This window comes from Narcine bancroftii, chromosome 7 (genome assembly GCF_036971445.1).
Source record: "Narcine bancroftii isolate sNarBan1 chromosome 7, sNarBan1.hap1, whole genome shotgun sequence".
NCBI lineage: Eukaryota > Metazoa > Chordata > Chondrichthyes > Torpediniformes > Narcinidae > Narcine > Narcine bancroftii.
Window position 1 is genome coordinate 14,042,282 of NC_091475.1, and position 15,923 is coordinate 14,058,204.

The window sequence follows — 15,923 nt, forward strand, 5'->3', positions numbered from 1 at the left end:
CCCGTGGTCTCCCTGATATGGGCGGGGAGAAACGAACAGGGTGCTACAGTGGTGGCAAGGGTGCTCAACAGAGACGAATGTAACAACGAACATTGATGGAAATGTATGGACATGACACTAAAGATGTGAAAAGACCTTGAACGGGTTTCCTTTTTGCAAATAATTTATCATGAAAGAAGTGAAATTTTGGAACAATATCTGGCCATCTTATGAAAGGAGAAATGGAACCCAAGTCTCTCCCCCCACACCTTTTGACCGACCTTATCATCTTTTTATGCCTCAGACAATAACAATGGTTTCCAAATATCTCTGTTCAGCAGAAAAATTTTAAAATAGTTGTACATTTAATAGAAATACATTTAATTTTTTTTAATGGTCATTTAAATTTTTTTAAATTAACATAAATGTATTTGAAAACAATTTTATCTGATATTAAATAAATATTACTTAAAGCAAAAGAGAAACAGAAATATTTATGTTATCACATACATTTCCCATCCAGGTTTGTGACCCCATTGAAATAAATAAGATTCTGAATATTAAAACTGGAGAGGCACATGGGAATTATATCTAGTTCCTCAGCTCAAGATGATCCAGGACCAATGTTTTCCAGTTGATCCAAGGGCAGTACAAAAGATTATATACAATACACAGGAATGTTGGTCACATATGAAGATTTCCTCTCAGAGATTCTCAGCTAAATTGTTGACAAATGGTACGTTTCCAGCCATTATTCCATGTGAGCAAGAACATGCAAAAATCAGCAATTATAACACAAGTTCTGAGATGGGTTGTGGCAAAAATCATATTGAGCGCAAGGCCCAAATTCTGGTCATTCCAAGATTGCAGTGCAAGAGAGGGATTGGGAAGATTAAGGGTTGTCGAGGTGGGAACCAATGTGGAGGAACGAGTTGTAATTTTAGTTGTGCAGGACTCTCTCTGGGGAATGGGGAGTTGCCAGGGTTAACTTTGGGTCAAAAGCCTGAAGGTCATGATCTAGTGTCATAAGAAGTCAAAGATGTGGTCAGAAAAGTCTGGTTGGTGTAGGGAGAGTAGTTCCTCAATCTTTCCAATTCCTCTTTGAAATCAACAATCAATTCTGCCTCCATGATCCCTCCAGGCAATGAATTGCAGATCCCTACGACTAACTGTAATATGAAGCTTTTCTCATGTCACTTCTGCTTAGCTTTGCATTGGATCTAAAAGTTGCACGAGTGAAACAGGAAAACAATGTCCACTTGTTCCACTGTAGAAAAAAAATCATTTATGGAGAATTTTCTATTTTAACAGGATTAGATGGGCCTAATAAATAAATTATATTATTAGCTTATGCTTTTATCACATGGCCCTCAGTAACAACAAATCACATACATCTTTTATGAAGGAAACACTGCCAAAGCTCAAATTCAAGTGGTCAGTAAGAAGTGACACATCAAGAGACTATGGCAGGTGACCAAACGTTTACATTCAGGGAACACTTGGCAGAAGAGAGAGGTGGAGAAGCAGAAAGGAAATTCTAAAATTAAACCTCGAAGCAGCTGATGGAAATTGAGGTGGCCTACAGAGGGAGAGGCAATGTCGTGGAGGGACTTGAGCATTAATACGAGAATACTTGATTCCACGCAACACACAAAGGTGCTGGAGAAACTTAGCAGATCATACTGCATCCATCGGAAGTAAAAGGCAGTCAACGTTTTAGGCCCGAGCCCTTGGTTGAGAGATTTAATGCAATGCTGGTTGGCAACCAAAAATGATCAGTAAACAGAAGGGATGTGACAGGCAAGGACAGAGAAGAATGAATTTAAACTAAATTACTTTAAAGAAGGGTACGAGTTGAGAAGGAGTCAGAAGAACATTATAAACACAGTCACAGGCTTCTTAAAACATTTATTCTGCTTGTGTTAAAATTATCTGAGCAGAATAGCCTAGTTGTTGAGTTCCTAGGAGGGCCATAAACTTAGACATATATAACCATAGTACAGATTCAAATCCACAACACTGAATGCGCACAAAGACTATTCATCAATTTAAGTATTACTGGTGCCACTTAGTCTTCAGTAATAAAATCCTGCTGAGGTTTAAGAATTGTCCCTCAGGGCATTATGAAGCCATAACATAGCTTAATATAAGTGTGGTTAAAAGTGAGGCATTCATTTTATTTCCTGGCATTGCTAAAAAAAAAGTTAAAGTTTTGCATAAAGTAAATTGAAAATCCTCACCTGGGATCATTAAGATTTTTTTTTCCTTTCTGGGCAGAGGAGGGAAAATTGCAAAGGTGGATTTCCCTCAGCCTTTCCAATGAGTTGAAGAGTGGGACCGGTTATCTGGCCACCACTGATACCAAAGCTACAGATTTGACATTCAAACAAGTGCCTCATCAAAATAATGGAGCACGATCATGTCACAGAAAGGGGCGGCACGGTTCATGCAACACTGTCGCAACACCAGAGATCGGAACAGTGATTCAAATCCCGTGCTGCCTGTAAGGAGTTTGTACGTTCTGCCTGTGTCTGCGTGGGTTTTCTCCGGGGACTCCTGTTTCCTCCCACTGTTTAAAACGTATGGGGGCGTGGGGGTTGAGGTCAATTGGTTGTAATTGGGTGGCACTGGCTCGTGGGCTGAAGTAGCCTGTTCCTGTGCTGTACGTCTAAATTTAAAATTTATCATCTAGCGCTTTCTTATTCAATAAGAATTTTGGTGAAAAAAAACAGGGAAAATATTACTGAAGAAATGCAAAGCTTCTAAAATACAAAGAGTCTGGTCAGTCAAAATCATTAAAGTGAAACCAGAATGATTATGATACTGCACATTTGCTGCGTATTCAAGCACTCATTGGATTTTTGTTGTGTACGCATCGGTGGCTCTGCTCTCCTTAAATTGCAGAACCAGCTGTGGTTGCCAGAAACTCCTGAATGGCAGGGTCTCTCCACAAGCACAAGCGTGAAGCTGAAGCCTGGTCCGTCGAGCATTCATCCCACACACAGGCTCGGCAGAAAAGCAGCCTGTGTGTGCTGGAATATTCTACGCTCGCAGAGTTGGCATCTGCTGCCTCAAAAATGATTTCTTGCTTACTCCGTTCAAGACCTGGAGCTCGACTTGGAATAATATAAACTTAAATGAAATATGACATACCTCTATGCCAAATGCACTGTATTTAATCTGTGGAGATAACATAATCCTAGTGAGTTATATTTTTACAATTTATTTTCCATTTTCACTTTGACATCTTCAAGATGACGAGAAACATTACCACCCTGTGAGTAGAATGCTCAAACGCACCAGGCAGAAAAAAAAACATTGAAAGACGTCATAGTAAAGTTTTATTCCAACTTTAACAGGACAGTCTTGTACCAGTTAATTTTCCTTATACACCAGAACTTGTATGAATGGCTTCCCCCTTCATACATTTGATCAAGGAAAGGGTCTTTGGAAGCTCCAAGTGTTTCTTCCATGCAGGCTAGTCGCTAGAGTTGAAATATACTCTTCAATATGCACATGTAGACAAACACACACAGCAACCTGCCGCACCCTGTGGAAAGCTGATCTATTCACAATTTTTTGCCTAGTCTAAAAATAGCCTCAAAATATAACAATAAAACTGAAAAGTGGCTGTTCAATGAAACCTAGCTCATCAACCTGCAGCCTTAAATTGGAGGAATTTGGAATTCAGAATACATAAATAAATAGGAGTGTTGAATCAAATTGAGATTTAAAAAAATTCAAATTCCACACACTTCTGAATGGCTCTGATGTTAATGAAGACATTTTACATTCTGCTTCCAAGATGGTGCTTAATTGTTCTCTGTGAGATGTAAGATTTCTTTGCAGATTACCATTTTTGAAAGTGGATAAGCCAAATGAGCTTTTATTTGAATTAACAACCCATCATGACAAATTACATTCATAAGCCAAGAAACAAATCCATTTCTACAAATACGGTTGAAATTTCTTAACAACTTCCATCTAAACAAGGCAAGTGTGCAAAAATGCTGAACCAAAACACGTTTTCGAAATGCTTTACAATGCATCCAATAATTTGGCACCACTCGACTCCAAATTAAGCATTACTTACAATCTGCCGCATGTACCACATATGTTATAGAAACCCACCAACTTCTTAAAGGGAGTCTACCTTTCACTTCAACTTGACAGAGCAGCGGCTTACCTTACTTTCATGATTTCAAGCGACCTCTCAACTAAGCTCACGAAACTGGCACCGAGAAAGAGTAAAAAAAATTCAAGAAGGAAGAAAGTAATAATGAAGCGTTTTGCCTCTGCCCGGGCATGTGTGGAAAATCACTATCTTTCCTTCAAAAAAAGTCCGAGACAAACCGTGTAGGAAAGAGGAAATTTTACAGGCAGCACAAAGGAAATCTGCTCATCGCCTTCCATTGTGGAAAAGAGGGTGTTGCTTTTTTCACCGTTTAACGCATCTGGTGAAGAGCAATGATTTGCAACACAGCATTTAAAACAGAAATCGAGCTATTCTTACCTTCATTGAGGTGGTCATTTTGATGCAAGTGTAAATTCTTTTTATCCCCCCCCCAATCTATATATTCTTAAAGAACTTTTGGCCAGTCAGAGTTGTTGAAGTTTTTTTAAAGGCGGCGAGATTGTACTAAGTCTGGGAAATGAAGTCAGTCTGTAGCAGGAAGAGGTTTCTATTGGTTCTGGCTGGCTTCGCTCTAAGAAACAGGATATTTTGGAGTACAGAGATAAGGGAGACCCGAAAACAATGTTGTTTTTCTTAATAAATAGATGAGGAGTTCTTTTCTTTTCCTCTACTGCATTTCTAAAGCTGGTCTTCAAGGCAGGTGTGAAATGATGGTGACTGAATTTTATCACAGGATGCAGATGTCAGTCTAAATCAGAAGCTTAAAAACCTGACCTAAGTTTGCCTGGAGTGGAGTCAATGTGCTCCATTATTATTTCCTCCATCCCTTCCCCAAACCTCTATATTTTTCTCCCTTTCTCTCTTAAAATTCTGATTCATGAAGATGTTGAAGATCTTTTGTATCTCACATAAATGGTCTTTATTTTTTTTTATATATACATTTTATTTGTTTTAAGAAAACACAGAATATAGGACTCAATTAATAAAATAACAATAATACATTGAATATAAAATCATAGAAAAACATTCATTAGGTCCAAAAAAAAAAGGAGAGTCCCTCTTCTCCCAGTGCCCACACCCCAGATCTGAAAGAAAAGAGGAAATTTCTAATAAGGTGCATACTAATTGTCAAATATCAAAATAAATTATACTATCTGGACATTTAAGCAATCTAAACAAGGTTTCTAAATTTCAATGAACATACTAAGACTATAAGCAATCTTCTCAAGGGGAATACAACTTTGCACTTCCATGTTCCAACGATCAATGTGAAGTAGGGAATCAAATTTCCATGTTAACCACTGTACATTTTTGCTAATACCTTAATAAAGAACTCAGGCCGCAAATGTTGGTTACCTTTTGCTTCAGATGGATCCTGCGCGATCTGCTGAGTTTCTCCAGCAATTTTGTTCATTGCTTTACAATCACAGCATCTACAGACTGTCCTGTCTAGCTGCAGTCCGTGACTAGTTCCTTTTGCTGCCTTTTGTTGCTTAGCTTTTCAGGGCGAAAGAATACCAACATGGGTAAATGTTTTCCTTAATAGCTTTGACATCATTCTAAATAACAGAGCAAGGTTTTGCAAAACCTCTGTTGCAAAAGATCCACTGCATTTACAGTTTATAAAGAGTAACGGAAGAGGAAATAGATGAGATTGTTCTGAACTAAAATGAATGAGGTGTAATCTTATGGGCACTCCTGAGGAAATAGACAGAGGAAGATGCAGGTCACCATTGAGAAACGTGCTCTGATAGTGGTGAATTCAGATCTAGTATTTGCAGCTTTATTATGTTAACAGGCGAGTTTGGAGTCAAGTGGTGCCAAATTATTGGATGCATTGTAAAGCATTTCAAACACATGTTTTGGTTCAGCATTTTTGCACACTTGCCTTGTTTAGATGGAAGTTGCTGAGAAATTTCAACCATGTAGCGTATTTGTAGAAATGAATTTGTTTCTTGGCTTATGAATGTAATTTGCCATGATGGGTTGTTAATTCAAATAAAAGCACATTTGGCTTATCCACTTTCAAAAATGGTAGTCTGCAAAGAAATCTTACATCTCACAGAGAACAATTAAGCACCATCTTGGAAGCAGAATGTAAAATGTTTTCATTAACATCAGAACCGTTCAGAAGTGTGTGGAATTTGAATTTTTTAAAATCTCAGTTTGATTCAACACTCCTATTTATTTATGTATTCTGAATTCCAAATTCCTCCAATTTAAGGCTGCAGGTTGATGAGCTAGGTTTCAATGAACGGCCACTTTCAGTTTTATTGTTATATTTTGAGGATATTTTAGACTAGACAAAAAAATTGTCATAAAGTGGTTATGACAATTAACCTAATAAGGTAAGTTTTAATGAGAACGGTAAAGCACAGGGTCAGGACCACTGGAATAAGATGCCAGTGCCAACCAAAGAAAACATGTCATTGTGCAGTTCATCTGTGAACACGAAGGAAGCGCAGAGTCCATCTAGCACAATCGGGGGCACTGGAAGTCCATTTTTGTAATAATCATGACTGCTGCCTTGTTACACTGTTCACAGTTTTCCACCTGTCTTCAAAACTGGTGTAGGCTTCTTAGCACGGGGCTCACCAAAAGGATCTATCAGCAGCTGCAGTTTCTAGTTCTCTTGGCTGGATGTCACAGTAGAGTAGCGTCTTTATAGCGCTTGTGTGGACGACCTCAAAGGTCTCCTTCCAAACTTCAGTTCACCATAGAGCAGCTGATGAGGCATATAGTGGTTGTCCATTCTGATGACATGTCCCACCTACTGCATTTGGGCTCTAATGATCAGGGACTTACTGCTGGTGGACTTTTCGTGACCCAAGACCTCCAGGTGGGGGGACACAGTCTTGCCAAGGATGGAATGGAGGGCACACATGTGGAATTTCTCCAGTTGCTTGATGTGATGTTGGAACAGAGTCCAGGTCTCACATTCATATAGGAAAGAAGGGATGACCACAGCTCTGTAGACTTACAGCTTTGAGGAGATGCAAACATTGTGTTGATTGAGTACTCTGGTATGCAGCCTCCCCAGAGCCTGGCTGGCATTGCTGCCAAGTTCTACAAAACTCTAAGCCCAAACGCATTACAGGTATTCCAAGACATTCTGGAAGACATCTGGATCACAGAGAAGATGCCGGATGACTTCCACGATCCCCTCGTCGTAGGTCTCTACAAAAATAAGGGAAGTAAATCAAACTGCAGAAACTACAGGGGTATCTCATTGCTGTCCATCGCAGGCAAGATTTTCACCAGCATGCTCCTAAACAGACTTGTCACTGTTTCAGAAAAGAAATTCCCGGAGGCACAGTGTGGTTTTCGACCAGAATGGAGTACAGTGGACATGATATTTGCCATGAGACAAGTTCAGGAAAAGTGCATCAAGTAGAACAAGCCTCTTTGTGCTTTCTTTATTGACCTTGACAAAGGACAGGGAAGCTCTCTGGATCATCCTGAGATGTTATGGATGCCCAAGGAAATTCATAATGATTCGACTGCTCCATGTTGGAATTATAGGACAGGTCCTCTGCAGTGGTGATACATCAGCTGCGTTTGCCATTTCTAATGTGGTGAGGCTGGATGGTGTACTAGCCCCAGTCTTGTTCAATCTGTTCTTCACTTACATGTTGCCATGAGCTGACCAAGGTCTGGAGGAGGGAAGAGTACATAAGGTACCAACTGGACGGCTCTCTCTTTCACCTTCATTATTTGAACGCATGGACGAAGCATCTCTACACAGTCTTTCAAGAAGCACTTTTTGCTGATAACTGTGCACTCTTGGCTCACAAAGATAGGGAACTACAATTAATGCTGAAGAAATTCTCAGACGCTGCTACGCTCTTTGGCCTGACCAGCAACCTGAACAAGACTGAAGTATTCTATCAGTCCATGCCAAACACCAACACCATAGACCCCAAAATCACTGTTAATGACAAAGGGAAACAGGTTTAAATATTGGGGAGCATCATCTCGAGTGATGAGTCTTTGGACAAAGAAATTGACATTGTTGTACGTGGTCTATGTTCCTCCATTCCCTCTCTGTTATTATGCCTGCCTAATGCTGTTTAAACTGTGCTATCATATCTATTTAAATTTAAACATCCTATATACAGAGGTGTACTGTGACAGAGTATATAGATATGTTTTTTGGAGATAAATTGGGAAATGTTTATTAGAGTAGGTCACAAACAAAGACTTCAAAACACATCTTATTTAAAATACTGGAGCACTGCCCCATGCAAGACATGTTAGGGCCAACAGTCTTTGCAAGAGCTATGGAGAGTGCACAAGAAACTTATTTAATGGATTGTTAGTAACAAAAAGGCAATAGATGAAAGATCTTGTTGAAACAGCAGATAGTCTGGAGCTGTTCCAAGAGGGTCATGTAGTTTTGCAAGCAGATAGCGTCAACCAGGCTTTCTCTGTGAGAGAGAGAGAGAGAGAGAGACGTTTGGTATGACACCAGAAACCCTGGTAAATTTCTACAGAGATGTGGTGAAATGTGTGCTGACTGGCTGCATCAAGGTATAGTATGGGGACACCAATACACCTGAGCCTAAATCCCTCCAAACAAAAAATAGTGGACACAGCCCAGGTCATCACAAGCAAAACTCTCCCCACTATTGAGTACATCTACAAGGAATGCGGGTGTCGTAGGGCAGCAGCAATCATCAAAGACCCACACAACGTAGCACTCGTTCTGCTGTCAGGATTGTATGTGATGTATGTGACAATAAATCAGAAATCAGTAAATGTACGGTAATCTGGGGTGCATTGCTGATGGAGCTCACCTACATCTGGAACCTTTGTAATCACTAGGATTTCTGTCCTTCAGCAGAGAGGGAGATTTTGAAAATATTTAGCCGATGGATTAGAGGAGAAATGATCTCTTGGATGCGTTTAGAGAGCAGGGGGCGGGGAGGGGGCAGGGAGGGGGGCGGGGAGAGAGGGGGGGCGGGGAGAGAGGGGGGGCGGGGAGAGAGGGGGGGCGGGGAGAGAGGGGGGCGGGGAGAGAGGGGGGGCGGGGAGAGAGGGGGGGCGGGGAGAGAGGGGGGGCGGGGAGAGAGGGGGGGCGGGGAGAGAGGGGGGGCGGGGAGAGGGGGGGCGGGGAGAGAGGGGGGCGGGGAGAGAGGGGGGGAGGGGAGAGAGGGGGGCGGGGAGAGAGGGGGGCGGGGAGAGAGGGGGGCGGGGAGAGAGGGGGGCGGGGAGAGAGGGGGGCGGGGAGAGAGGGGGGGCGGGGAGAGAGGGGGGGCGGGGAGAGAGGGGGGGCGGGGAGAGAGGGGGGGCGGGGAGAGAGGGGGGGCGGGGAGAGAGGGGGGGCGGGGAGAGAGGGGGGGCGGGGAGAGAGGGGGGGCGGGGAGAGAGGGGGGGCGGGGAGAGAGGGGGGGCGGGGAGAGGGGGGGCGGGGAGAGAGGGGGGGCGGGGAGAGAGGGGGGGCGGGGAGAGGGGGGGCGGGGAGAGAGGGGGGGCGGGGAGAGGGGGGGGCGGGGAGAGTGGGGGGGCGGGGGAGAGAGGGGGCGGGGGAGAGAGGGGGCGGGGGAGAGAGGGGGCGGGGGAGAGAGGGGGCGGGGGAGAGAGGGGGCGGGGAGAGAGGGGGCGGGGAGAGAGGGGGCGGGGGAGAGAGGGGGCGGGGGAGAGAGGGGCGGGGAGAGAGGGGGCGGGGAGAGAGGGGGCGGGGAGAGAGGGGGCGGGGAGAGAGGGGGCGGGGAGAGAGGGGGCGGGGAGAGAGGGGGCGGGGAGAGAGGGGGCGGGGAGAGAGGGGGCGGGGAGAGAGGGGGCGGGGAGAGAGGGGGCGGGGAGAGAGGGGGCGGGGAGAGAGGGGGCGGGGAGAGAGGGGGCGGGGAGAGAGGGGGCGGGGAGAGAGGGGGCGGGGAGAGAGGGGGCGGGGAGAGAGGGGGCGGGGAGAGAGGGGGCGGGGAGAGAGGGGGCGGGGAGAGAGGGGGCGGGGAGAGAGGGGGCGGGGAGAGAGGGGGCGGGGGAGAGAGGGGGCGGGGGAGAGAGGGGGCGGGGGAGAGAGGGGGCGGGGGAGAGAGGGGGCGGGGGAGAGAGGGGGCGGGGGAGAGAGGGGGCGGGGGAGAGAGGGGGCGGGGGAGAGAGGGGGCGGGGGAGAGAGGGGGCGGGGGAGAGAGGGGGCGGGGAGAGAGGGGGCGGGGAGAGAGGGGGCGGGGAGAGAGGGGGCGGGGGAGAGAGGGGGCGGGGGAGAGAGGGGGCGGGGGAGAGAGGGGGCGGGGGAGAGAGGGGGCGGGGGAGAGAGGGGGCGGGGGAGAGAGGGGGCGGGGGAGAGAGGGGGCGGGGGAGAGAGGGGGCGGGGGAGAGAGGGGGCGGGGGAGAGAGGGGGCGGGGGAGAGAGGGGGCGGGGGAGAGAGGGGGCGGGGGAGAGAGGGGGCGGGGGAGAGAGGGGGCGGGGGAGAGAGGGGGCGGGGGAGAGAGGGGGCGGGGGAGAGAGGGGGCGGGGGAGAGAGTGGCGGGGGAGAGAGGGGGCGGGGGAGAGAGGGGGCGGGGGAGAGAGGGGGCGGGGGAGAGAGGGGGCGGGGGAGAGAGGGGGCGGGGGAGAGAGGGGGCGGGGGAGAGAGGGGGCGGGGGAGAGAGGGGGCGGGGAGAGAGGGGGCGGGGGAGAGAGGGGGCGGGGGAGAGAGGGGGCGGGGAGAGAGGGGGCGGGGAGAGAGGGGGCGGGGAGAGAGGGGGCGGGGAGAGAGAAAGGGGGCGGGGAGAGAGAAAGGGGGCGGGGAGAGAGAAAGGGGGCGGGGAGAGAGAAAGGGGGCGGGGAGAGAGAAAGGGGGAGGGGAGAGAGAAAGGGGCGGGGAGAGAGAAAGGGGGAGGGGAGAGAGAAAGGGGGTGGGGAGAGAGAAAGGGGGCGGGGAGAGAGAAAGGGGGCGGGGAGAGAGAGCACTTTGGCTTCCTGTAATACAGTGACTAGTATACTCCAAATGTGGCTTAACAGTATGACTTCCCAATTTTCATACTCAGTGCCCCAACCAATAAAGGCAAATGCACCCATCTCCTTAACCTCCCTATCTACTGGGGTTGTCATCTTCTGGAAGCCGTGGCTCTGTGACCTAAATCCCTGGGTATATTAGTGCTCTTAAATGTCCTGCAAATTACTATATGTTTTCCTCTTACCATTGATCAGTCAAAATGCAACACCTCACACATGTCCAGAACAGTTTGACAATATTAGTGTCAAATAGTCTTCCTGCAAAAGAGAGTTCTGCTTTACTTGCTTATTATCAGGATGAAGGTAAAATATCTTTCACCAGTGCTCCAGACCAAAGTGACTATGGAGGTTGGGATGAGAAAGAAATGGACAAGAAGTACTAGGGATGTCTACAGATTTTCATCATTTGCTCAATGCTAAATTTATTATGCTGGTACAACGGGGTGCCTGTGACGGAAATGTGTTATTATTAATTTTTAATTATATATTTCTTAATAAAGTTATTTTGTGGGATGGATAGGGACACACTTACAGGCACACATAATTACACACAGAGAAGTCTTTTTCAGAGGTGCAGCATCTGGAAAACAGAGCAATTAGAATTAGAATTCAATTGCTGGAACAATAGTGTTGGCTAATGAAAAGCACCTGTGTACATGAAGAGGATTTTTGATTCAGTGGCCAGTGGACAGAGGGGAGTCATTTTTGAATTATACTTCTGAAGTGGTTTGAAGAAACTTAAAAGACAGCAGTGATGTCATGTGATAAAGACATTTCAAAAGGACATCCTTAATATTGCACCAAAAAACACCTGAAGTCTGAAGTGCAGTAGGCTGTAGTGAGAGAGGTACTGTTCTTATTGTATTCTCTTTACCGTGGGAGATACATAAGGAAGAACCACTTCAGTTTTTTCTTTGAAAGGAGGACAGTTTCACTGTGTCCATTTTTACTTGGCTACTTCATGTAACCCTTGCCAGGGTTTGTGAAATCATCGTGGGAGAAAACACAAGTTCTGAACCCTTCATGCAAAAGATGGAAATCATTCGTATGAAGAAACAATTCTCTGAAAACAAACTTGTAGAAATTCATGAGCTTGAGAACTTTTGAACAGCAGTAAAGACTGAGTTGCAACACAAAAGCTTTCTGAGACTGAACTTTAGAATTACACCTAAATTGTAATGGTTTGAGTTTTGCCACACACACATACCCCTCTACTTGTGTAAGTTAGAGTAAATTTAGAGCTAAGTAAGAAGTGTTATGTTGTTAATAGTTGTCAATAGTTGAAGATACCATTGTCTTGGTGAATTTCTATTGCAGCTGGTCTAGGTCTGTGAAATAAACCACAGTTAGCCGACATTGGTAGGAGATCCTGGCCAACCCTATTAGTCAAGAATAGAATAGAAGTTCTTTCAGCAACATGAATATGCATTGGTGAATGGAATTTTGACCATCTTATATCTGGACCAAATATACCTGAAAGAAAAAAATTGTAAACGACACTCTCACTCTAATTATTGTCAATGTGGAGTTCGACAAAATTAGAACTCCTCTTTATAGTTGAAGAATAAAAATAATAACTTCCTCATTTCTAACAATTTCAAAACAATTGGTCCCGAGTCTACTCTTAGAATTAAAAAAACCCAGAAAAAAACAGTAATGTTTTGTAATAACTGCTGCAAAACTGTTCTGTTTCCTGTTGATTAGAAAGCCAAACTAAACTAAGCTGAACTAAAGCAGACGGGTGCAAGATGTGTGCTGGTTCTCAGCAACATATATATATATCTATCTATCTATCATACAAACACATATATACGCACATACATACTGACATATACACACACACACACACACACATATATACACACACACACACACACATATATACACACACACACACACACACACATATATACACACACACACACACACACATATATACACACACACACACACACACACACACACACACACACACACACACACTCACACACACACATTATATAATTACGAGCTCCCATTTCATCTAGTGACTTTCATTTAAAGGCTAGTACTGGCTGCAACTATTCACAACTGTGGAGAGGACTGAGTGGCAACAATAAGGTACTGACTGTGCCAAAATTTTATCTCCTGGAGGAAGAGAGAGAACATTTTATTGCTTTATCCAGGGGCAGGTGGGGAGAGAGACATGCGAGAAAAACATTAAAGGAACAGCACACTTGGTGATCTGCAGCCATCTCATGAACACGGTGCTGGAGTGATTCTGTGGAAAAATGGACAATTTGGCTGATTCCCCCCCAGTCAGGGGAATTATTGAACCCCACTGTAACCAAAGGAAAGGTCATTTTGGAAGGGACTTATTGAACCACACTGTGACCAAAAGAAAAGTCATTTCGACTGGCCCGTGCCAGTGTTGTTGGAAGCATAGTGGAAGACACACATTTTGTTTCCCACATGCAAGGAAATGAGGAGTTGTGACAACTGTTTGGCCGAAATAATATTTCTCAGCAAGCAACTCGATAAGAATTCGTTGGTAAGCTGTCCTGTCACTCAGTCTCTCCCACTGCCTTTGTGATTGCTTCAGTGCATCATTTAAAGAGTCTCCATTTAAACACAGGATTTCTATGACTTTGGACTGACTTTCCAGAATTGTGTGCCTAAGCAGTGATGGTTTGGGTATCCCACACACAAGTATATTCTTGCATAGCTGAAGTTAAGTTCATTAAGGTGTTATATTATTGGTACTTACTAATGATACATTTGTTTTAAATAAAAACAATAACAGTCCCGTGGTGAATTTCTTTGTTGATGTGTGTGCGTGTGTGTGTGCGCGTGTCACCCAATGCAGTAACTCATGGTATTTCTTTCCCCCCCCCCCCCACCAACCTCCCCACCTCAGACAGAGTGTACTGATCATAGAAGAAACCAGTGCGTGTTCCTTGTATGTCCAGGGTGGTGGCAGCATCACTGAGCGAACGGGGGCCTCTGACCGGAACATATTTGAAGGTTCAAAAAGTTTTTAGAATTGTAGGTATATTGATACACCGAAGCTAGGCTTACGAAAAATGTTTTTGTTGTTATAACTGACTACAGGGGGTTTTTTTTAATTAAAAAAAAAATTTCTGCTGAAACACTGCACAAAAAATTTATAGGCAGTAATTTTGGTGTCATCCTCTTTAATGGTGCCACGCAGTGCAGTCCGCATCCCACCCACACCCCTCTAGTGATGCCAGTGATATTTCTTTCTTTCTTTGGCTTGGCAGACGAAGATTTATGGAGGGGTAAATGTCCTCGTCAGCTGCAGGCTCGTTTGTGGCTGACAAGTCCGATGCGGGACAGGCAGACACGGTTGCAGCGGAAAATTGGTTGGTTGGGGTATGGGTTTTTCCTCCTTTGTCTTTTGTCAGTGAGATGCCAGTGATATAGCATTTAGTTTAATACCTATACTTCACATTCTCTTGAGTGGTCTCAACTTCTATAAACTGTGTTCACTGTGTTATGTTAATTATCATGGCAGAAAGCGGTAATCATTAGGCCCTTTCAAACTGCTGTATAAAATGGGGTTAACCGGACAATTTGCCCAGTTAGCGCCCCAGATATGCAGCAGTTAGAAATGGTCTGAAACGGTCAACCCCATCGGAATCCAATCGGGTCCCTGACCTACCTCAGAGGTAGTCAGGGAACCCAGTTAAACTTACCTAGGTCACATCCACAGGCGATTTGAAAACGAAAATGGCCAACCCGCTTATTCTGGTGACATCAGCCATTGCGTGCGTGCGTCATCAACGGGCAGCCAGCATCTGAATGTCCGACAGTACTTCCAGTGAGTACGTGACATGTCATTACGGGAACGGGAGCCCCCCCCTTAAATTGCTGGGTTGGCGATTTAATGGGTAGATCCCCTTGCAATTTAAAAGGTGCTTTCAGTGGGTCCCAGGTGGGTTACCCAGGTACTGCAGTTTAAAAAGAGGTTATTAAATGAAACTCAAAATCCTTGATGAAGGTACAAAATGCTGGTATGGGCTGGGAAATTTGAGCCTCTCTTTCTGTTTCAGCTGCTGATTAACTAGAGATCCTTTTGCCATTTCTTTTGCTTTCACTTACTTCAGATTTGCAGAACTTCTATCTTTAGGGTTTAGAAATTAAGTTGCTCATTTTCTATGAACCTCTCAACGTCAAATTCACTCTGAACACATTTAATACAGAATGTGTTAAAATAGAAAACATAAGAACTTTTTCTTTCTTGATTACATTTTATGCTCTTACTTTTAAAATACTCCAAAGATCACACCTTTATTCAGCTCAATATCTGAAGCAGTAAGCAAACTGCAGGAGAAAATCAACTAGTCAGACAGCACCTGTGGAGGCATCACCACAGATGCTGTCTGACCCAATGAGTTCCTCCAGCAGTTTATGGTTTTCGGCAATCTCCTGTGTCTCCTTCTCAGTGCCTTACCTTGCTAGAAATCTACACTGAAATTCAGTCATTTAGGTGAAGACCCAATTTCCTGTATTACTATTTGGACAAGAAATATATCTGACAATCAAAGGGAAGGTTAAAATAACAATCATCTTCCTTATATAGTTCTTCTGTTCATTATAATGTTAGCCTGCAGAACAATTTGGAAATGATAGAGGAAGAAGTCCCAGTGCCGACTGACAGGTCTATGTCTCCACTCTCTTTAGCAAGCTAGTAACTGGCCAAAAGGCAGTGGCAGAAAGTACACTTCAGCCCAGCCTGCCTCAAAGATCAAATTATCAGAACAGGCTTTTGGTTTGGATTCCCATTGGGAATGGTGCACAGCTCCCAGTTCAATTTCTGGTGGCCCTTTAATACATTGGGAAAGGAAGCAGCATCAGAATATGGCAGCC

At 44.9% G+C, this 15,923-nt stretch overlaps 1 protein-coding gene across 15 annotated transcripts in view; it reads right to left on the reverse strand.

The window, feature by feature from the left end:
- The window catches only part of erg (ETS transcription factor ERG), a 262,636-nt gene that overhangs the window by 105,895 nt on the left and 140,818 nt on the right, over positions 1–15,923 (reverse strand). For 2 of the 15 annotated variants that reach the window (XM_069888911.1, XM_069888913.1), the window contains exons 1-2: positions 4,166–4,402; positions 3,133–3,159 (exon numbers count right to left, since the gene is read on the reverse strand). The exons of 8 other annotated variants lie outside the window; for them this stretch is intronic. Coding sequence is in view for 2 of the 7 variants with exons in the window: in XM_069888907.1 (XP_069745008.1) it covers positions 3,133–3,159; positions 4,493–4,510 (45 nt within the window). In the remaining 5 variants the exon portion in view is untranslated. Of the gene's footprint in view, positions 1–2,219; positions 2,355–3,132; positions 3,160–4,165; positions 4,403–4,492; positions 4,715–5,470; positions 5,714–15,923 lie in introns of those variants that run through there. 5 more of the 15 variants (XM_069888907.1, XM_069888914.1, XM_069888909.1 and 2 more) reach the window with 5 other exon arrangements.